This window comes from Nerophis ophidion, linkage group LG10 (assembly GCF_033978795.1).
Source record: "Nerophis ophidion isolate RoL-2023_Sa linkage group LG10, RoL_Noph_v1.0, whole genome shotgun sequence".
Classification (NCBI taxonomy): Eukaryota; Metazoa; Chordata; class Actinopteri; order Syngnathiformes; family Syngnathidae; genus Nerophis; species Nerophis ophidion.
Window position 1 is genome coordinate 72,713,398 of NC_084620.1, and position 25,000 is coordinate 72,738,397.

At 43.5% G+C, this 25,000-nt stretch overlaps 1 protein-coding gene across 3 annotated transcripts in view; it reads right to left on the reverse strand.

The window, feature by feature from the left end:
* Positions 1-25,000, reverse strand: part of LOC133561246 (basic helix-loop-helix ARNT-like protein 2) — a 58,461-nt gene that overhangs the window by 26,421 nt on the left and 7,040 nt on the right. For all 3 annotated transcript variants that reach the window (XM_061914590.1, XM_061914591.1, XM_061914589.1), the window contains exons 8-9: positions 1,218-1,317; positions 934-1,083 (exon numbers count right to left, since the gene is read on the reverse strand). In XM_061914590.1, the coding sequence (XP_061770574.1) occupies positions 934-1,083; positions 1,218-1,317 (250 nt within the window). The remainder of the gene's footprint in view (positions 1-933; positions 1,084-1,217; positions 1,318-25,000) is intronic.

Consider the following 25,000-nt stretch of genomic DNA (forward strand, 5'->3'; position numbering starts at 1 on the left):
AAAGTGGTGTGGTGCCCAGTGATTGATGTATACATACTCTATCTACACCTACTTGAAAGTGGTGTGGTGCCCAGTGATTGATGTATACATACTCTATCTACACCTACTTGAAAGTGGTGTGGTGCCCAGTGACTGATGTATACATACTCTATCTACACCTACTTGAAAGTGGTGTGGTGCCCAGTGACTGATGTATACATACTCTATCTACACCTACTTAAAAGTGGTGTGGTGCCCAGTGATTGATGTATACATACTCTATCTACACCTACTTGAAAGTGGTGTGGTGCCCAGTGATTGATGTATACATTCTCTATCTACACCTACTTGAAAGTGGTGTGGTGCCCAGTGATTGATGTATACATTCTCTATCTACACCTACTTGAAAGTGGTGTGGTGCCCAGTGATTGATGTATACATACTCTATCTACACCTACTTGAAAGTGGTGTGGTGCCCAGTGATTGATGTATACATTCTCTATCTACACCTACTTGAAAGTGGTGTGGTGCCCAGTGATTGATGTATACATACTCTATCTACACCTACTTGAAAGTGGTGTGGTGCCCAGTGATTGATGTATACATACTCTATCTACACCTACTTGAAAGTGGTGTGGTGCCCAGTGATTGATGTATACATACTCTATCTACACCTACTTGAAAGTGGTGTGGTGCCCAGTGATTGATGTATACATACTCTATCTACACCTACTTGAAAGTGGTGTGGTGTCCAGTGATTGATGTATACATACTCTATCTACACCTACTTGAAAGTGGTGTGGTGTCCAGTGATTGATGTATACATACTCTATCTACACCTACTTGAAAGTGGTGTGGTGCCCAGTGATTGACAGTCCTGATGTATACATACTCTATCTACACCTACTTGAAAGGCTTTTAGCCCCCAAGTCAAAAGGTTGTAAGTCCACTGACCTTTTTTAATGGAAGTAGTTGGCAATGGCCACTTGTCCTTGACCTTGACCTTGTGCCGCGCCTCCAGCCCACTCCGCTTCATGCGGCAGAAGAAGGAGCGCCTGGCTCCACTGGACAGCTGCGACACGGCAACATCCGCTTGGACCCCAGCTAAATGCACGCACACACACACACACACGCACGCACGCACGCACACACACGCACGCACGCACACACCTCTTGAAGTGAAGTGCACTCAGCCTCCTCGGGCAGGTGTATTTCAGTATTTCAGGCAAGAGACTGACTGGCAGCATCCATGAGGTGAGAGTTGGACATCTGCTCCTTCACCTTGCTGATGTCTTTAGGGTGGAGGAAGTCAAACAAACTTTTCCCGGTCAACTCCACCTGTGGACACAGACAGACAGACTTTCACCTTTGCTGTAACAAGCACTCTTTCAGGGAAACCCAAATGTATCTATTCTCTACAAGCTTTTGTTTTGTAAACTCTAAATGTACAGCACACTTCCATATTCATACCCCGCTTACACTTGGACTTATCATGTCTTTCTAGTAGCTGGCGATAGCACAAAAACAACTCATCTACCAGTAGTAGTAGTAGTAGTAGTACTAGTGGTGGTGGTAGTAATAATAACAATTATTACTTATCTACCAGTAGTAGTAGTAGTAGTACTAGTGGCGGTGGTAGTAATAATAACAATTATTATTGTGACACAGTTAGATTTTGAGTTATGTGTTTCTGTTAGCTGGCGATAGCACAAAGACAACTTATCTACCAGTAGTAATAGTAGTAGTACTAGTGGTGGTGGTAGTAATAATAACAATTATTACTTATCTACCAGTAGTAATAGTAGTAGTACTAGTGGTGGTGGTAGTAATAATAACAATTATTACTTATCTACCAGTAGTAATAGTAGCAGTACTAGTAGTAGTAGTGATAGTAGTAGTGGTACTAGTACCAGCAGTAGTGGTGGTAGTAGTTGTAGTATCAGCAGTACTAGTAGTAGTGGTACTAATATTAGTAGTAGTGGTGGTAGTATTAATAGTAGCAACAGTAGTAGTAATAATCGTAATTGTAGTAATATTAGTAGTAGTAGTACTAGGAGTAGTAATAGTAGTGGTAGTAGTATAAGCAGTATTATTATTAGTAGTAGTAGTACTAGTAGTATTATTAGTAATAGTAATAATAATTATCATTATTGTGACATAACAAAATGACAAAATTCTGTTCTTTACATTTATCCGTTGTGTTGTTGTTTTTCAAATAAAAACATTGTTGAACACATTTAAAATGGTAATTTGTATTATTATGGTATTTCATTTATTATTATTCCTCAAAGTAGTTTTTACATAGTGTCAAAGATATCTTGAGTCATAAAATTATAATCATTAGGACTAAATATTTCATGTGTAATAACCTTTTTTTAATTATTTTACCATGTCCTACTATATTTATCAGATACATTTGCACAAACAAACTATAAAATATATTTATAAATGTGGTATATCCTGCAGTGACAAATTTATATATATATATATATATATATATATATATATATATATATATATATATATATATATATATATATATATATATATATATATATATATATATGTATGTATGTATGTATGTATGTATGTATGTATGTATGTATATATATATATATATATATATATATATATATATATATATATATATATATATTTATATATTTTTTTATTTATTTTTCTATTTTTTTTTTTCCTGCTTGTTATTATTATGAGGACTACAAAAACACACATCTATGCATGGAGGAAAATTATTTCATATTATCTTTATTAAATGTAATTTCATTACTTTGTCCAAAAAATCCTTACCACCAAAAATTTATAGTAAATGCAAACATTTAAAGATATTTTAAATGTAATTAAAAAAAGCTGAAATGTTTTTTGTTTTGTTCTGCTCCTTTTAGCCCTAGAATATCTTAAAATTGTCTGGAACTGAGGACTGACATGAAGGTCTGTCATCACAGTGGAAGCAACACAACATGAAATGATGAAAAGGTGGACACACCCGACTAAATTATCTGGAACTGAGGACTGACATGAAGGTCTGTCATCATAGTGTAAGCAACACAACATGAAATGATGAAAAGGTGGACACACCCGACTAAATTGTCTGGAACTGAGGACTGACATGAAGGTCTGTCATCACAGTGGAAGCAACACAACATGAAATGATGAAAAGGTGGACACACCCGACTAAATTGTCTGGAACTGAGGACTGACATGAAGGTCTGTCATCACAGTGGAAGCAACACAACATGAAATGATGAAAAGGTGGACACACCCGACTAAATTATCTGGAACTGAGGACTGACATGAAGGTCTGTCATCACAGTGGAAGCAACACAACATGAAATGATGAAAAGGTGGACACACCCGACTAAATTGTCTGGAACTGAGGACTGACATGAAGGTCTGTCATCATAGTGGAAACAACACAACATGAAATGATGAAAAGGTGGACACACCCGACTAAATTGTCTGGAACTGAGGACTGACATGAAGGTCTGTCATCATAGTGGAAGCAACACAACATGAAATGATGAAAAGGTGGACACACCCGACTAAATTGTCTGGAACTGAGGACTGACATGAAGGTCTGTCATCACAGTGGAAACAACACAACATGAAATGATGAAAAGGTGGACACACCCGACTAAATTGTCTGGAACTGAGGACTGACATGAAGGTCTGTCATCATAGTGGAAGCAACACAACATGAAATGATGAAAAGGTGGACACACCCGACTAAATTGTCTGGAACTGAGGACTGACATGAAGGTCTGTCATCATAGTGGAAGCAACACAACATGAAATGATGAAAAGGTGGACACACCCGACTAAATTGTCTGGAACTGAGGACTGACATGAAGGTCTGTCATCATAGTGGAAGCAACAAAACATGAAATGATGAAAAGGTGGACACACCCGACTAAATTGTCTGGAACTGAGGACTGACATGAAGGTCTGTCATCACAGTGGAAGCAACACGAAGAAAAGGTGGACACACCCGACTAAATTGTCTGGAACTGAGGACTGACATGAAGGTCTGTCATCACAGTGGAAGCAACACAACATGAAATGAAGAAAAGGTGGACACACCCGACTAAATTGTCTGGAACTGAGGACTGACATGAAGGTCTGTCATCACAGTGGAAGCAACACGAAGAAAAGGTGGACACACCCGACTAAATTGTCTGGAACTGAGGACTGACATGAAGGTCTGTCATCATAGTGGAAGCAACACAACATGAAATGATGAAAAGGTGGACACACCCGACTAAATTGTCTGGAACTGAGGACTGACATGAAGGTCTGTCATCACAGTGGAAGCAACACGAAGAAAAGGTGGACACACCCGACTAAATTGTCTGGAACTGAGGACTGACATGAAGGTCTGTCATCACAGTGGAAGCAACACGAAGAAAAGGTGGACACACCCGACTAAATTGTCTGGAACTGAGGACTGACATGAAGGTCTGTCATCACAGTGGAAGCAACACAACATGAAATTATGAAAAGGTGGACACACCCGACTAAATTGTCTGGAACTGAGGACTGACATGAAGGTCTGTCATCATAGTGGAAGCAACACAACATGAAATGATGAAAAGGTGGACACACCCGACTAAATTGTCTGGAACTGAGGACTGACATGAAGGTCTGTCATCATAGTGGAAGCAACACAACATGAAATGATGAAAAGGTGGACACACCCGACTAAATTGTCTGGAACTGAGGACTGACATGAAGGTCTGTCATCACAGTGGAAGCAACACGAAGAAAAGGTGGACACACCCGACTAAATTGTCTGGAACTGAGGACTGACATGAAGGTCTGTCATCACAGTGGAAGCAACACAACATGAAATGAAGAAAAGGTGGACACACCCGACTAAATTGTCTGGAACTGAGGACTGACATGAAGGTCTGTCATCACAGTGGAAGCAACACGAAGAAAAGGTGGACACACCCGACTAAATTGTCTGGAACTGAGGACTGACATGAAGGTCTGTCATCATAGTGGAAGCAACACAACATGAAATGATGAAAAGGTGGACACACCCGACTAAATTGTCTGGAACTGAGGACTGACATGAAGGTCTGTCATCACAGTGGAAGCAACACGAAGAAAAGGTGGACACACCCGACTAAATTGTCTGGAACTGAGGACTGACATGAAGGTCTGTCATCACAGTGGAAGCAACACAACATGAAATGAAGAAAAGGTGGACACACCCGACTAAATTGTCTGGAACTGAGGACTGACATGAAGGTCTGTCATCACAGTGGAAGCAACACGAAGAAAAGGTGGACACACCCGACTAAATTGTCTGGAACTGAGGACTGACATGAAGGTCTGTCATCATAGTGGAAGCAACACAACATGAAATGAAGAAAAGGTGGACACACCCGACTAAATTGTCTGGAACTGAGGACTGACATGAAGGTCTGTCATCACAGTGGAAACAACACAACATGAAATGATGAAAAGGTGGACACACCCGACTAAATTGTCTGGAACTGAGGACTGACATGAAGGTCTGTCATCACAGTGGAAGCAACACGAAGAAAAGGTGGACACACCCGACTAAATTGTCTGGAACTGAGGACTGACATGAAGGTCTGTCATCACAGTGGAAGCAACACGAAGAAAAGGTGGACACACCCGACTAAATTGTCTGGAACTGAGGACTGACATGAAGGTCTGTCATCACAGTGGAAGCAACACAACATGAAATGAAGAAAAGGTGGACACACCCGACTAAATTGTCTGGAACTGAGGACTGACATGAAGGTCTGTCATCACAGTGGAAGCAACACGAAGAAAAGGTGGACACACCCGACTAAATTGTCTGGAACTGAGGACTGACATGAAGGTCTGTCATCATAGTGGAAGCAACACAACATGAAATGATGAAAAGGTGGACACACCCGACTAAATTGTCTGGAACTGAGGACTGACATGAAGGTCTGTCATCACAGTGGAAGCAACACGAAGAAAAGGTGGACACACCCGACTAAATTGTCTGGAACTGAGGACTGACATGAAGGTCTGTCATCACAGTGGAAGCAACACAACATGAAATGAAGAAAAGGTGGACACACCCGACTAAATTGTCTGGAACTGAGGACTGACATGAAGGTCTGTCATCACAGTGGAAGCAACACGAAGAAAAGGTGGACACACCCGACTAAATTGTCTGGAACTGAGGACTGACATGAAGGTCTGTCATCATAGTGGAAGCAACACAACATGAAATGAAGAAAAGGTGGACACACCCGACTAAATTGTCTGGAACTGAGGACTGACATGAAGGTCTGTCATCACAGTGGAAACAACACAACATGAAATGATGAAAAGGTGGACACACCCGACTAAATTGTCTGGAACTGAGGACTGACATGAAGGTCTGTCATCACAGTGGAAGCAACACGAAGAAAAGGTGGACACACCCGACTAAATTGTCTGGAACTGAGGACTGACATGAAGGTCTGTCATCACAGTGGAAACAACACAACATGAAATGAAGAAAAGGTGGACACACCCGACTAAATTGTCTGGAAATGAGGACTGACATGAAGGTCTGTCATCACAGTGGAAGCAACACAACATGAAATGAAGAAAAGGTGGACACACCCGACTAAATTGTCTGGAACTGAGGACTGACATGAAGGTCTGTCATCACAGTGGAAGCAACACGAAGAAAAGGTGGACACACCCGACTAAATTGTCTGGAACTGAGGACTGACATGAAGGTCTGTCATCATAGTGGAAGCAACACAACATGAAATGAAGAAAAGGTGGACACACCCGACTAAATTGTCTGGAACTGAGGACTGACATGAAGGTCTGTCATCATAGTGGAAGCAACACAACATGAAATGATGAAAAGGTGGACACACCCGACTAAATTGTCTGGAACTGAGGACTGACATGAAGGTCTGTCATCACAGTGGAAGCAACACGAAGAAAAGGTGGACACACCCGACTAAATTGTCTGGAACTGAGGACTGACATGAAGGTCTGTCATCACAGTGGAAGCAACACGAAGAAAAGGTGGACACACCCGACTAAATTGTCTGGAACTGAGGACTGACATGAAGGTCTGTCATCACAGTGGAAGCAACACAACATGAAATGAAGAAAAGGTGGACACACCCGACTAAATTGTCTGGAACTGAGGACTGACATGAAGGTCTGTCATCACAGTGGAAGCAACACGAAGAAAAGGTGGACACACCCGACTAAATTGTCTGGAACTGAGGACTGACATGAAGGTCTGTCATCATAGTGGAAGCAACACAACATGAAATGATGAAAAGGTGGACACACCCGACTAAATTGTCTGGAACTGAGGACTGACATGAAGGTCTGTCATCACAGTGGAAGCAACACGAAGAAAAGGTGGACACACCCGACTAAATTGTCTGGAACTGAGGACTGACATGAAAGTCTGTCATCACAGTGGAAGCAACACGAAGAAAAGGTGGACACACCCGACTAAATTGTCTGGAACTGAGGACTGACATGAAGGTCTGTCATCACAGTGGAAGCAACACGAAGAAAAGGTGGACACACCCGACTAAATTGTCTGGAACTGAGGACTGACATGAAGGTCTGTCATCACAGTGGAAGCAACACAACATGAAATTATGAAAAGGTGGACACACCCGACTAAATTGTCTGGAACTGAGGACTGACATGAAGGTCTGTCATCATAGTGGAAGCAACACAACATGAAATGATGAAAAGGTGGACACACCCGACTAAATTGTCTGGAACTGAGGACTGACATGAAGGTCTGTCATCATAGTGGAAGCAACACAACATGAAATGATGAAAAGGTGGACACACCCGACTAAATTGTCTGGAACTGAGGACTGACATGAAGGTCTGTCATCACAGTGGAAGCAACACGAAGAAAAGGTGGACACACCCGACTAAATTGTCTGGAACTGAGGACTGACATGAAGGTCTGTCATCACAGTGGAAGCAACACAACATGAAATGAAGAAAAGGTGGACACACCCGACTAAATTGTCTGGAACTGAGGACTGACATGAAGGTCTGTCATCACAGTGGAAGCAACACGAAGAAAAGGTGGACACACCCGACTAAATTGTCTGGAACTGAGGACTGACATGAAGGTCTGTCATCATAGTGGAAGCAACACAACATGAAATGATGAAAAGGTGGACACACCCGACTAAATTGTCTGGAACTGAGGACTGACATGAAGGTCTGTCATCACAGTGGAAGCAACACGAAGAAAAGGTGGACACACCCGACTAAATTGTCTGGAACTGAGGACTGACATGAAGGTCTGTCATCACAGTGGAAGCAACACAACATGAAATGAAGAAAAGGTGGACACACCCGACTAAATTGTCTGGAACTGAGGACTGACATGAAGGTCTGTCATCACAGTGGAAGCAACACGAAGAAAAGGTGGACACACCCGACTAAATTGTCTGGAACTGAGGACTGACATGAAGGTCTGTCATCATAGTGGAAGCAACACAACATGAAATGAAGAAAAGGTGGACACACCCGACTAAATTGTCTGGAACTGAGGACTGACATGAAGGTCTGTCATCACAGTGGAAACAACACAACATGAAATGATGAAAAGGTGGACACACCCGACTAAATTGTCTGGAACTGAGGACTGACATGAAGGTCTGTCATCACAGTGGAAGCAACACGAAGAAAAGGTGGACACACCCGACTAAATTGTCTGGAACTGAGGACTGACATGAAGGTCTGTCATCACAGTGGAAGCAACACGAAGAAAAGGTGGACACACCCGACTAAATTGTCTGGAACTGAGGACTGACATGAAGGTCTGTCATCACAGTGGAAGCAACACAACATGAAATGAAGAAAAGGTGGACACACCCGACTAAATTGTCTGGAACTGAGGACTGACATGAAGGTCTGTCATCACAGTGGAAGCAACACGAAGAAAAGGTGGACACACCCGACTAAATTGTCTGGAACTGAGGACTGACATGAAGGTCTGTCATCATAGTGGAAGCAACACAACATGAAATGATGAAAAGGTGGACACACCCGACTAAATTGTCTGGAACTGAGGACTGACATGAAGGTCTGTCATCACAGTGGAAGCAACACGAAGAAAAGGTGGACACACCCGACTAAATTGTCTGGAACTGAGGACTGACATGAAGGTCTGTCATCACAGTGGAAGCAACACAACATGAAATGAAGAAAAGGTGGACACACCCGACTAAATTGTCTGGAACTGAGGACTGACATGAAGGTCTGTCATCACAGTGGAAGCAACACGAAGAAAAGGTGGACACACCCGACTAAATTGTCTGGAACTGAGGACTGACATGAAGGTCTGTCATCATAGTGGAAGCAACACAACATGAAATGAAGAAAAGGTGGACACACCCGACTAAATTGTCTGGAACTGAGGACTGACATGAAGGTCTGTCATCACAGTGGAAACAACACAACATGAAATGATGAAAAGGTGGACACACCCGACTAAATTGTCTGGAACTGAGGACTGACATGAAGGTCTGTCATCACAGTGGAAGCAACACGAAGAAAAGGTGGACACACCCGACTAAATTGTCTGGAACTGAGGACTGACATGAAGGTCTGTCATCACAGTGGAAACAACACAACATGAAATGAAGAAAAGGTGGACACACCCGACTAAATTGTCTGGAACTGAGGACTGACATGAAGGTCTGTCATCACAGTGGAAGCAACACAACATGAAATGAAGAAAAGGTGGACACACCCGACTAAATTGTCTGGAACTGAGGACTGACATGAAGGTCTGTCATCATAGTGGAAGCAACACAACATGAAATGATGAAAAGGTGGACACACCCGACTAAATTGTCTGGAACTGAGGACTGACATGAAGGTCTGTCATCATAGTGGAAGCAACACAACATGAAATGATGAAAAGGTGGACACACCCGACTAAATTGTCTGGAACTGAGGACTGACATGAAGGTCTGTCATCACAGTGGAAGCAACACAACATGAAATGATGAAAAGGTGGACACACCCGACTAAATTGTCTGGAACTGAGGACTGACATGAAGGTCTGTCATCACAGTGGAAGCAACACGAAGAAAAGGTGGACACACCCGACTAAATTGTCTGGAACTGAGGACTGACATGAAGGTCTGTCATCACAGTGGAAGCAACACAACATGAAATGATGAAAAGGTGGACACACCCGACTAAATTGTCTGGAACTGAGGACTGACATGAAGGTCTGTCATCATAGTGGAAACAACACAACATGAAATGATGAAAAGGTGGACACACCCGACTAAATTGTCTGGAACTGAGGACTGACATGAAGGTCTGTCATCACAGTGGAAGCAACACAACATGAAATGATGAAAAGGTGGACACACCCGACTAAATTGTCTGGAACTGAGGACTGACATGAAGGTCTGTCATCATAGTGGAAAAAACACAACATGAAATGATGAAAAGGTGGACACACCCGACTAAATTGTCTGGAACTGAGGACTGACATGAAGGTCTGTCATCACAGTGGAAGCAACACAACATGAAATGATGAAAAGGTGGACACACCCGACTAAATTGTCTGGAACTGAGGACTGACATGAAGGTCTGTCATCATAGTGGAAACAACACAACATGAAATGATGAAAAGGTGGACACACCCGACTAAATTGTCTGGAACTGAGGACTGACATGAAGGTCTGTCATCACAGTGGAAGCAACACAACATGAAATGATGAAAAGGTGGACACACCCGACTAAATTGTCTGGAACTGAGGACTGACATGAAGGTCTGTCATCACAGTGGAAGCAACACAACATGAAATGATGAAAAGGTGGACACACCCGACTAAATTGTCTGGAACTGAGGACTGACATGAAGGTCTGTCATCACAGTGGAAGCAACACAACATGAAATGATGAAAAGGTGGACACACCCGACTAAATTGTCTGGAACTGAGGACTGACATGAAGGTCTGTCATCATAGTGGAAGCAACACAACATGAAATGATGAAAAGGTGGACACACCCGACTAAATTGTCTGGAACTGAGGACTGACATGAAGGTCTGTCATCACAGTGGAAGCAACACAACATGAAATGATGAAAAGGTGGACACACCCGACTAAATTGTCTGGAACTGAGGACTGACATGAAGGTCTGTCATCACAGTGGAAGCAACACAACATGAAATGATGAAAAGGTGGACACACCCGACTAAATTGTCTGGAACTGAGGACTGACATGAAGGTCTGTCATCACAGTGGAAGCAACACGAAGAAAAGGTGGACACACCCGACTAAATTGTCTGGAACTGAGGACTGACATGAAGGTCTGTCATCACAGTGGAAGCAACACAACATGAAATGATGAAAAGGTGGACACACCCGACTAAATTGTCTGGAACTGAGGACTGACATGAAGGTCTGTCATCATAGTGGAAGCAACACAACATGAAATGATGAAAAGGTGGACACACCCGACTAAATTGTCTGGAACTGAGGACTGACATGAAGGTCTGTCATCACAGTGGAAGCAACACGAAGAAAAGGTGGACACACCCGACTAAATTGTCTGGAACTGAGGACTGACATGAAGGTCTGTCATCACAGTGGAAACAACACAACATGAAATGAAGAAAAGGTGGACACACCCGACTAAATTGTCTGGAACTGAGGACTGACATGAAGGTCTGTCATCACAGTGGAAACAACACAACATGAAATGAAGAAAAGGTGGACACACCCGACTAAATTGTCTGGAACTGAGGACTGACATGAAGGTCTGTCATCATAGTGGAAGCAACACAACATGAAATGATGAAAAGGTGGACACACCCGACTAAATTGTCTGGAACTGAGGACTGACATGAAGGTCTGTCATCACAGTGGAAGCAACACGAAGAAAAGGTGGACACACCCGACTAAATTGTCTGGAACTGAGGACTGACATGAAGGTCTGTCATCACAGTGGAAACAACACAACATGAAATGATGAAATGGTGGACACACCCGACTAAATTGTCTGGAACTGAGGACTGACATGAAGGTCTGTCATCACAGTGGAAGCAACACAACATGAAATGATGAAATGGTGGACACACCCGACTAAATTGTCTGGAACTGAGGACTGACATGAAGGTCTGTCATCACAGTGGAAACAACACAACATGAAATGATGAAAAGGTGGACACACCCGACTAAATTGTCTGGAACTGAGGACTGACATGAAGGTCTGTCATCACAGTGGAAGCAACACAACATGAAATGATGAAAAGGTGGACACACCCGACTAAATTGTCTGGAACTGAGGACTGACATGAAGGTCTGTCATCATAGTGGAAGCAACACAACATGAAATGATGAAAAGGTGGACACACCCGACTAAATTGTCTGGAACTGAGGACTGACATGAAGGTCTGTCATCACAGTGGAAGCAACACAACATGAAATGATGAAAAGGTGGACACACCCGACTAAATTGTCTGGAACTGAGGACTGACATGAAGGTCTGTCATCATAGTGGAAGCAACACAACATGAAATGATGAAAAGGTGGACACACCCGACTAAATTGTCTGGAACTGAGGACTGACATGAAGGTCTGTCATCACAGTGGAAGCAACACAACATGAAATGATGAAAAGGTGGACACACCCGACTAAATTGTCTGGAACTGAGGACTGACATGAAGGTCTGTCATCACAGTGGAAGCAACACAACATGAAATGAAGAAAAGGTGGACACACCCGACTAAATTGTCTGGAACTGAGGACTGACATGAAGGTCTGTCATCACAGTGGAAGCAACACAACATGAAATGATGAAAAGGTGGACACACCCGACTAAATTGTCTGGAACTGAGGACTGACATGAAGGTCTGTCATCACAGTGGAAGCAACACAACATGAAATGATGAAAAGGTGGACACACCCGACTAAATTGTCTGGAACTGAGGACTGACATGAAGGTCTGTCATCACAGTGGAAGCAACACAACATGAAATGATGAAAAGGTGGACACACCCGACTAAATTGTCTGGAACTGACGACTGACATGAAGGTCTGTCATCATAGTGGAAACAACACAACATGAAATGATGAAAAGGTGGACACACCCGACTAAATTGTTTGGAACTGAGGACTGACATGAAGGTCTGTCATCACAGTGGAAGCAACACGAAGAAAAGGTGGACACACCCGACTAAATTGTCTGGAACTGAGGACTGACATGAAGGTCTGTCATCACAGTGGAAGCAACACAACATGAAATGATGAAAAGGTGGACACACCCGACTAAATTGTCTGGAACTGAGGACTGACATGAAGGTCTGTCATCACAGTGGAAACAACACAACATGAAATGAAGAAAAGGTGGACACACCCGACTAAATTGTCTGGAACTGAGGACTGACATGAAGGTCTGTCATCACAGTGGAAGCAACACAACATGAAATGATGAAAAGGTGGACACACCCGACTAAATTGTCTGGAACTGAGGACTGACATGAAGGTCTGTCATCATAGTGGAAGCAACACGAAGAAAAGGTGGACACACCCGACTAAATTGTCTGGAACTGAGGACTGACATGAAGGTCTGTAATCACAGTGGAAACAACACAACATGAAATGATGAAAAGGTGGACACACCCGACTAAATTGTCTGGAACTGAGGACTGACATGAAGGTCTGTCATCATAGTGGAAGCAACACAACATGAAATGATGAAAAGGTGGACACACCCGACTAAATTGTCTGGAACTGAGGACTGACATGAAGGTCTGTCATCATAGTGGAAGCAACACAACATGAAATGATGAAAAGGTGGACACACCCGACTAAATTGTCTGGAACTGAGGACTGACATGAAGGTCTGTCATCATAGTGGAAGCAACACAACATGAAATGATGAAAAGGTGGACACACCCGACTAAATTGTCTGGAACTGAGGACTGACATGAAGGTCTGTCATCACAGTGGAAGCAACACAACATGAAATGATGAAAAGGTGGACACACCCGACTAAATTGTCTGGAACTGAGGACTGACATGAAGGTCTGTCATCACAGTGGAAGCAACACAACATGAAATGATGAAAAGGTGGACACACCCGACTAAATTGTCTGGAACTGAGGACTGACATGAAGGTCTGTCATCACAGTGGAAACAACACAACATGAAATGATGAAAAGGTGGACACACCCGACTAAATTGTCTGGAACTGAGGACTGACATGAAGGTCTGTCATCATAGTGTAAGCAACACAACATGAAATGATGAAAAGGTGGACACACCCGACTAAATTGTCTGGAACTGAGGACTGACATGAAGGTCTGTCATCTGTCTGGAACTGAGGACTGACATGAAGGTCTGTCAACACAGTGGAAGCAACACAACATGAAATGATGAAAAGGTGGACATCACAGTGGAAAGCAACACAACATGAAATGATGAAAAGGTGGACACACTCGACTAAAATGTCTGGAACTGGAGGACTGACATGTGAGGTCTGGTCGATCACTGTGGAGCAAACAACATGAATTGATGAAAAAGGTGGACGACACTCCGACTAAATTGTCTGGAACTGAGGACTGACATGAAGTCTTGTCATCACAGTGAGAAGGCAACACATGATGATGAAAAGGTGGACACACCCAGACTAAATTGTCTGGAACTGAGGACTTGACATGAAGGTCTTGTCATCACAGTGGAAACAACACAACATGAAATGATGAAAAGGTGACACACCCGACTAAATTGTCTGGAACTGAGGACTGACATGAAGGTCTGTCATCACAGTGGAAGCAACACAACATGAAATGATGAAAAGGTGGACACACCCGACTAAATTGTCTGGAACTGAGGACTGACATGAAGGTCTGTCATCACAGTGGAAGCAACACAACATGAAATGATGAAAAGGTGGACACACCCGACTAAATTGTCTGGAACTGAGGACTGACATGAAGGTCTGTCATCACAGTGGAAGCAACACAACATGAAATGATGAAAAGGTGGACACACCCGACTAAATTGTCTGGAACTGAGGACTGACATGAAGGTCTGTCATCACAGTGGAAGCAACACAACATGAAATGAAGAAAAGGTGGACACACCCGACTAAATTGTCTGGAACTGAGGACTGACATGAAGGTCTGTCATCACAGTGGAAGCAACACAACATGAAATGATAAAGGTGGACACACCCGACTAAATTGTCTGGGAACTGAGGACTGACATGAAGGTCTGTCATCACAGTGGAAAGCAACACAACATGAAATGATGAAAAGGTGGACACACCCGACTAAATTGTCTGGAACTGAGGACTGACATGAAGGTCTGTCATCACAGTGGAAGCAACACAACATGAAATGAAGAAAAGGTGGACACACCCGACTAAATTGTCTGGAACTGAGGACTGACATGAAGGTCTGTCATCACAGTGGAAGCAACACAACATGAAATGATGAAAAGGTGGACACACCCGACTAAATTGTCTGGAACTGAGGACTGACATGAAGGTCTGTCATCACAGTGGAAGCAACACAACATGAAATGATGAAAAGGTGGACACACCCGACTAAATTGTCTGGAAACTGAGGACTGACATGAAGGTCTGTCATCACAGTGGAAGCAACACAACATGAAATGATGAAAAGGTGGACACACCCGACTAAATTGTCTGGAACTGAGGACTGACATGAAGGTCTGTCATCACAGTGGAAGCAACACAACATGATGATGAAAAGGTGGACACACCCGACTAAATTGTCTGGAACTGAGGACTGACATGAAGGTCTGTCATCACAGTGGAAGCAACACAACATGAAATGATGAAAAGGTGGACACACCCGACTAAATTGTCTGGAACTGAGGACTGACATGAAGGTCTGTCATCACAGTGGAAGCAACACAACATGAAATGATGAAAAGGTGGACACACCCGACTAATTGTCTGGAACTGAGGACTGACATGAAGGTCTGTCATCACAGTGGAAGCAACACAACATGAAATGATGAAAAGGTGGACACACCCGACTAAATTGTCTGGAACTGAGGACTGACATGAAGGTCTGTCATCACAGTGGAAGCAACACAACATGAAATGATGAAAAGGTGGACACACCCGACTAAATTGTCTGGAACTGAGGACTGACATGAAGGTCTGTCATCACAGTGGAAGCAACACAACATGAAATGATGAAAAGGTGGACACACCCGACTAAATTGTCTGGAACTGAGGACTGACATGAAGGTCTGTCATCACAGTGGAAGCAACACAACATGAAAGATGAAATGAAGAAAATTGTCTGGAACTGAGGACTGACATGAAGGTCTGTCATCACAGTGGAAGCAACACAACATGAAATGATGAAAAGGTGGACACACCCGACTAAATTGTCTGGAACTGAGGACTGACATGAAGGTCTGTCATCACAGTGGAAGCAACACAACATGAAATGATGAAAAGGTGGACACACCCGACTAAATTGTCTGGAACTGAGGACTGACATGAAGGTCTGTCATCATAGTGGAAGCAACACAACATGAAATGAAGAAAAGGTGGACACACCCGACTAAATTGTCTGGAACTGAGGACTGACATGAAGGTCTGTCATCATAGTGGAAGCAACACAACATGAAATGATGAAAAGGTGGACACACCCGACTAAATTGTCTGGAACTGAGGACTGACATGAAGGTCTGTCATCATAGTGGAAGCAACACAACATGAAATGAAGAAAAGGTGGACACACCCGACTAAATTGTCTGGAACTGAGGACTGACATGAAGGTCTGTCATCACAGTGGAAGCAACACGAAGAAAAGGTGGACACACCCGACTAAATTGTCTGGAACTGAGGACTGACATGAAGGTCTGTCATCATAGTGGAAGCAACACAACATGAAATGAAGAAAAGGTGGACACACCCGACTAAATTGTCTGGAACTGAGGACTGACATGAAGGTCTGTCATCACAGTGGAAACAACACAACATGAAATGATGAAAAGGTGGACACACCCGACTAAATTGTCTGGAACTGAGGACTGACATGAAGGTCTGTCATCACAGTGGAAGCAACACGAAGAAAAGGTGGACACACCCGACTAAATTGTCTGGAACTGAGGACTGACATGAAGGTCTGTCATCACAGTGGAAGCAACACAACATGAAATGAAGAAAAGGTGGACACACCCGACTAAATTGTCTGGAACTGAGGACTGACATGAAGGTCTGTCATCACAGTGGAAGCAACACGAAGAAAAGGTGGACACACCCGACTAAATTGTCTGGAACTGAGGACTGACATGAAGGTCTGTCATCATAGTGGAAGCAACACAACATGAAATGATGAAAAGGTGGACACACCCGACTAAATTGTCTGGAACTGAGGACTGACATGAAGGTCTGTCATCACAGTGGAAGCAACACGAAGAAAAGGTGGACACACCCGACTAAATTGTCTGGAACTGAGGACTGACATGAAGGTCTGTCATCACAGTGGAAGCAACACAACATGAAATGAAGAAAAGGTGGACACACCCGACTAAATTGTCTGGAACTGAGGACTGACATGAAGGTCTGTCATCACAGTGGAAGCAACACGAAGAAAAGGTGGACACACCCGACTAAATTGTCTGGAACTGAGGACTGACATGAAGGTCTGTCATCATAGTGGAAGCAACACAACATGAAATGAAGAAAAGGTGGACACACCCGACTAAATTGTCTGGAACTGAGGACTGACATGAAGGTCTGTCATCACAGTGGAAACAACACAACATGAAATGATGAAAAGGTGGACACACCCGACTAAATTGTCTGGAACTGAGGACTGACATGAAGGTCTGTCATCACAGTGGAAGCAACACGAAGAAAAGGTGGACACACCCGACTAAATTGTCTGGAACTGAGGACTGACATGAAGGTCTGTCATCACAGTGGAAACAACACAACATGAAATGAAGAAAAGGTGGACACACCCGACTAAATTGTCTGGAACTGAGGACTGACATGAAGGTCTGTCATCACAGTGGAAGCAACACAACATGAAATGAAGAAAAGGTGGACACACCCGACTAAATTGTCTGGAACTGAGGACTGACATGAAGGTCTGTCATCATAGTGGAAGCAACACAACATGAAATGATGAAAAGGTGGACACACCCGACTAAATTGTCTGGAACTGAGGACTGACATGAAGGTCTGTCATCATAGTGGAAGCAACACAACATGAAATGATGAAAAGGTGGACACACCCGACTAAATTGTCTGGAACTGAGGACTGACATGAAGGTCTGTCATCACAGTGGAAGCAACACAACATGAAATGATGAAAAGGTGGACACACCCGACTAAATTGTCTGGAACTGAGGACTGACATGAAGGTCTGTCATCACAGTGGAAGCAACACGAAGAAAAGGTGGACACACCCGACTAAATTGTCTGGAACTGAGGACTGACATGAAGGTCTGTCATCACAGTGGAAGCAACACAACATGAAATGATGAAAAGGTGGACACACCCGACTAAATTGTCTGGAACTGAGGACTGACATGAAGGTCTGTCATCATAGTGGAAACAACACAACATGAAATGATGAAAAGGTGGACACACCCGACTAAATTGTCTGGAACTGAGGACTGACATGAAGGTCTGTCATCACAGTGGAAGCAACACAACATGAAATGATGAAAAGGTGGACACACCCGACTAAATTGTCTGGAACTGAGGACTGACATGAAGGTCTGTCATCATAGTGGAAAAAACACAACATGAAATGATGAAAAGGTGGACACACCCGACTAAATTGTCTGGAACTGAGGACTGACATGAAGGTCTGTCATCACAGTGGAAGCAACACAACATGAAATGATGAAAAGGTGGACACACCCGACTAAATTGTCTGGAACTGAGGACTGACATGAAGGTCTGTCATCATAGTGGAAACAACACAACATGAAATGATGAAAAGGTGGACACACCCGACTAAATTGTCTGGAACTGAGGACTGACATGAAGGTCTGTCATCACAGTGGAAGCAACACGAAGAAAAGGTGGACACACCCGACTAAATTGTCTGGAACTGAGGACTGACATGAAGGTCTGTCATCACAGTGGAAGCAACACAACATGAAATGATGAAAAGGTGGACACACCCGACTAAATTGTCTGGAACTGAGGACTGACATGAAGGTCTGTCATCACAGTGGAAGCAACACAACATGAAATGATGAAAAGGTGGACACACCCGACTAAATTGTCTGGAACTGAGGACTGACATGAAGGTCTGTCATCATAGTGGAAGCAACACAACATGAAATGATGAAAAGGTGGACACACCCGACTAAATTGTCTGGAACTGAGGACTGACATGAAGGTCTGTCATCACAGTGGAAGCAACACAACATGAAATGATGAAAAGGTGGACACACCCGACTAAATTGTCTGGAACTGAGGACTGACATGAAGGTCTGTCATCATAGTGGAAGCAACACAACATGAAATGATGAAAAGGTGGACACACCCGACTAAATTGTCTGGAACTGAGGACTGACATGAAGGTCTGTCATCACAGTGGAAGCAACACGAAGAAAAGGTGGACACACCCGACTAAATTGTCTGGAACTGAGGACTGACATGAAGGTCTGTCATCACAGTGGAAACAACACAACATGAAATGAAGAAAAGGTGGACACACCCGACTAAATTGTCTGGAACTGAGGACTGACATGAAGGTCTGTCATCACAGTGGAAACAACACAACATGAAATGAAGAAAAGGTGGACACACCCGACTAAATTGTCTGGAACTGAGGACTGACATGAAGGTCTGTCATCATAGTGGAAGCAACACAACATGAAATGATGAAAAGGTGGACACACCCGACTAAATTGTCTGGAACTGAGGACTGACATGAAGGTCTGTCATCACAGTGGAAGCAACACGAAGAAAAGGTGGACACACCCGACTAAATTGTCTGGAACTGAGGACTGACATGAAGGTCTGTCATCACAGTGGAAACAACACAACATGAAATGATGAAATGGTGGACACACCCGACTAAATTGTCTGGAACTGAGGACTGACATGAAGGTCTGTCATCACAGTGGAAACAAAACAACATGAAACGATGAAAAGGTGGACACACCCGACTAAATTGTCTGGAACTGAGGACTGACATGAAGGTCTGTCATCACAGTGGAAGCAACACAACATGAAATGATGAAAAGGTGGACACACCCGACTAAATTGTCTGGAACTGAGGACTGACATGAAGGTCTGTCATCACAGTGGAAGCAACACAACATGAAATGATGAAAAGGTGGACACACCCGACTAAATTGTCTGGAACTGAGGACTGACATGAAGGTCTGTCATCATAGTGGAAGCAACACAACATGAAATGATGAAAAGGTGGACACACCCGACTAAATTGTCTGGAACTGAGGACTGACATGAAGGTCTGTCATCACAGTGGAAGCAACACAACATGAAATGATGAAAAGGTGGACACACCCGACTAAATTGTCTGGAACTGAGGACTGACATGAAGGTCTGTCATCACAGTGGAAGCAACACAACATGAAATGAAGAAAAGGTGGACACACCCGACTAAATTGTCTGGAACTGAGGACTGACATGAAGGTCTGTCATCACAGTGGAAGCAACACAACATGAAATGATGAAAAGGTGGACACACCCGACTAAATTGTCTGGAACTGAGGACTGACATGAAGGTCTGTCATCACAGTGGAAGCAACACAACATGAAATGATGAAAAGGTGGACACACCCGACTAAATTGTCTGGAACTGAGGACTGACATGAAGGTCTGTCATCACAGTGGAAGCAACACAACATGAAATGATGAAAAGGTGGACACACCCGACTAAATTGTCTGGAACTGAGGACTGACATGAAGGTCTGTCATCACAGTGGAAACAACACAACATGAAATGAAGAAAAGGTGGACACACCCGACTAAATTGTCTGGAACTGAGGACTGACATGAAGGTCTGTCATCACAGTGGAAGCAACACGAAGAAAAGGTGGACACACCCGACTAAATTGTCTGGAACTGAGGACTGACATGAAGGTCTGTCATCACAGTGGAAACAACACAACATGAAATGATGAAAAGGTGGACACACCCGACTAAATTGTCTGGAACTGAGGACTGACATGAAGGTCTGTCATCATAGTGGAAGCAACACAACATGAAATGATGAAAAGGTGGACACACCCGACTAAATTGTCTGGAACTGAGGACTGACATGAAGGTCTGTCATCATAGTGGAAGCAACACAACATGAAATGATGAAAAGGTGGACACACCCGACTAAATTGTCTGGAACTGAGGACTGACATGAAGGTCTGTCATCATAGTGTAAGCAACACAACATGAAATGATGAAAAGGTGGACACACCCGACTAAATTGTCTGGAACTGAGGACTGACATGAAGGTCTGTCATCACAGTGGAAGCAACACAACATGAAATGATGAAAAGGTGGACACACCCGACTAAATTGTCTGGAACTGAGGACTGACATGAAGGTCTGTCATCACAGTGGAAACAACACAACATGAAATGATGAAAAGGTGGACACACCCGACTAAATTGTCTGGAACTGAGGACTGACATGAAGGTCTGTCATCACAGTGGAAGCAACACGAAGAAAAGGTGGACACACCCGACTAAATTGTCTGGAACTGAGGACTGACATGAAGGTCTGTCATCACAGTGGAAGCAACACGAAGAAAAGGTGGACACACCCGACTAAATTGTCTGGAACTGAGGACTGACATGAAGGTCTGTCATCACAGTGGAAACAAAACAACATGAAATGATGAAAAGGTGGACACACCCGACTAGATTGTCTGGAACTGAGGACTGACATGAAGGTCTGTCATCACAGTGGAAGCAACACAACATGAAATGAAGAAAAGGTGGACACACCCGACTAAATTGTCTGGAACTGAGGACTGACATGAAGGTCTGTCATCGCAGTGGAAGCAACACAACATGAAATGATGAAAAGGTGGACACACCCGACTAAATTGTCTGGAACTGAGGACTGACATGAAGGTCTGTCATCACAGTGGAAGCAACACAACATGAAATGATGAAAAGGTGGACACACCCGACTAAATTGTCTGGAACTGAGGACTGACATGAAGGTCTGTCATCATAGTGGAAGCAACACAACATGAAATGAAGAAAAGGTGGACACACCCGACTAAATTGTCTGGAACTGAGGACTGACATGAAGGTCTGTCATCACAGTGGAAACAACACAACATGAAATGATGAAAAGGTGGACACACCCGACTAAATTGTCTGGAACTGAGGACTGACATGAAGGTCTGTCATCATAGTGGAAGCAACACAACATGAAATGATGAAAAGGTGGACACACCCGACTAAATTGTCTGGAACTGAGGACTGACATGAAGGTCTGTCATCACAGTGGAAGCAACACAACATGAAATGATGAAAAGGTGGACACACCCGACTAAATTGTCTGGAACTGAGGACTGACATGAAGGTCTGTCATCACAGTGGAAGCAACACAACATGAAATGATGAAAAGGTGGACACACCCGACTAAATTGTCTGGAACTGAGGACTGACATGAAGGTCTGTCATCACAGTGGAAACAACACAACATGAAATGATGAAAAGGTGGACACACCCGACTAAATTGTCTGGAACTGAGGACTGACATGAAGGTCTGTCATCACAGTGGAAGCAACACGAAGAAAAGGTGGACACACCCGACTAAATTGTCTGGAACTGAGGACTGACATGAAGGTCTGTCATCACAGTGGAAGCAACACGAAGAAAAGGTGGACACACCCGACTAAATTGTCTGGAACTGAGGACTGACATGAAGGTCTGTCATCACAGTGGAAACAAAACAACATGAAATGATGAAAAGGTGGACACACCCGACTAAATTGTCTGGAACTGAGGACTGACATGAAGGTCTGTCATCACAGTGGAAGCAACACAACATGAAATGAAGAAAAGGTGGACACACCCGACTAAATTGTCTGGAACTGAGGACTGACATGAAGGTCTGTCATCATAGTGGAAGCAACACAACATGAAATGATGAAAAGGTGGACACACCCGACTAAATTGTCTGGAACTGAGGACTGACATGAAGGTCTGTCATCACAGTGGAAACAAAACAACATGAAATGATGAAAAGGTGGACACACCCGACTAAATTGTCTGGAACTGAGGACTGACATGAAGGTCTGTCATCACAGTGGAAGCAACACAACATGAAATGAAGAAAAGGTGGACACACCCGACTAAATTGTCTGGAACTGAGGACTGACATGAAGGTCTGTCATCATAGTGGAAGCAACACAACATGAAATGATGAAAAGGTGGACACACCCGACTAAATTGTCTGGAACTGAGGACTGACATGAAGGTCTGTCATCACAGTGGAAGCAACACAACATGAAATGATGAAAAGGTGGACACACCCGACTAAATTGTCTGGAACTGAGGACTGACATGAAGGTCTGTCATCATAGTGGAAGCAACACAACATGAAATGAAGAAAAGGTGGACACACCCGACTAAATTGTCTGGAACTGAGGACTGACATGAAGGTCTGTCATCACAGTGGAAGCAACACAACATGAAATGAAGAAAAGGTGGACACACCCGACTAAATTGTCTGGAACTGAGGACTGACATGAAGGTCTGTCATCACAGTGGAAGCAACACAACATGAAATGATGAAAAGGTGGACACACCCGACTAAATTGTCTGGAACTGAGGACTGACATGAAGGTCTGTCATCACAGTGGAAGCAACACAACATGAAATGATGAAAAGGTGGACACACCCGACTAAATTGTCTGGAACTGAGGACTGACATGAAGGTCTGTCATCATAGTGGAAGCAACACAACATGAAATGAAGAAAAGGTGGACACACCCGACTAAATTGTCTGGAACTGAGGACTGACATGAAGGTCTGTCATCACAGTGGAAGCAACACAACATGAAATGATGAAAAGGTGGACACACCCGACTAAATTGTCTGGAACTGAGGACTGACATGAAGGTCTGTCATCACAGTGGAAGCAACACAACATGAAATGAAGAAAAGGTGGACACACCCGACTAAATTGTCTGGAACTGAGGACTGACATGAAGGTCTGTCATCACAGTGGAAACAAAACAACATGAAATGATGAAAAGGTGGACACACCCGACTAAATTGTCTGGAACTGAGGACTGACATGAAGGTCTGTCATCACAGTGGAAGCAACACAACATGAAATGAAGAAAAGGTGGACACACCCGACTAAATTGTCTGGAACTGAGGACTGACATGAAGGTCTGTCATCATAGTGGAAGCAACACAACATGAAATGATGAAAAGGTGGACACACCCGACTAAATTGTCTGGAACTGAGGACTGACATGAAGGTCTGTCATCACAGTGGAAGCAACACAACATGAAATGATGAAAAGGTGGACACACCCGACTAAATTGTCTGGAACTGAGGACTGACATGAAGGTCTGTCATCATAGTGGAAGCAACACAACATGAAATGAAGAAAAGGTGGACACACCCGACTAAATTGTCTGGAACTGAGGACTGACATGAAGGTCTGTCATCACAGTGGAAGCAACACAACATGAAATGAAGAAAAGGTGGACACACCCGACTAAATTGTCTGGAACTGAGGACTGACATGAAGGTCTGTCATCACAGTGGAAGCAACACAACATGAAATGATGAAAAGGTGGACACACCCGACTAAATTGTCTGGAACTGAGGACTGACATGAAGGTCTGTCATCACAGTGGAAGCAACACAACATGAAATGATGAAAAGGTGGACACACCCGACTAAATTGTCTGGAACTGAGGACTGACATGAAGGTCTGTCATCATAGTGGAAGCAACACAACATGAAATGAAGAAAAGGTGGACACACCCGACTAAATTGTCTGGA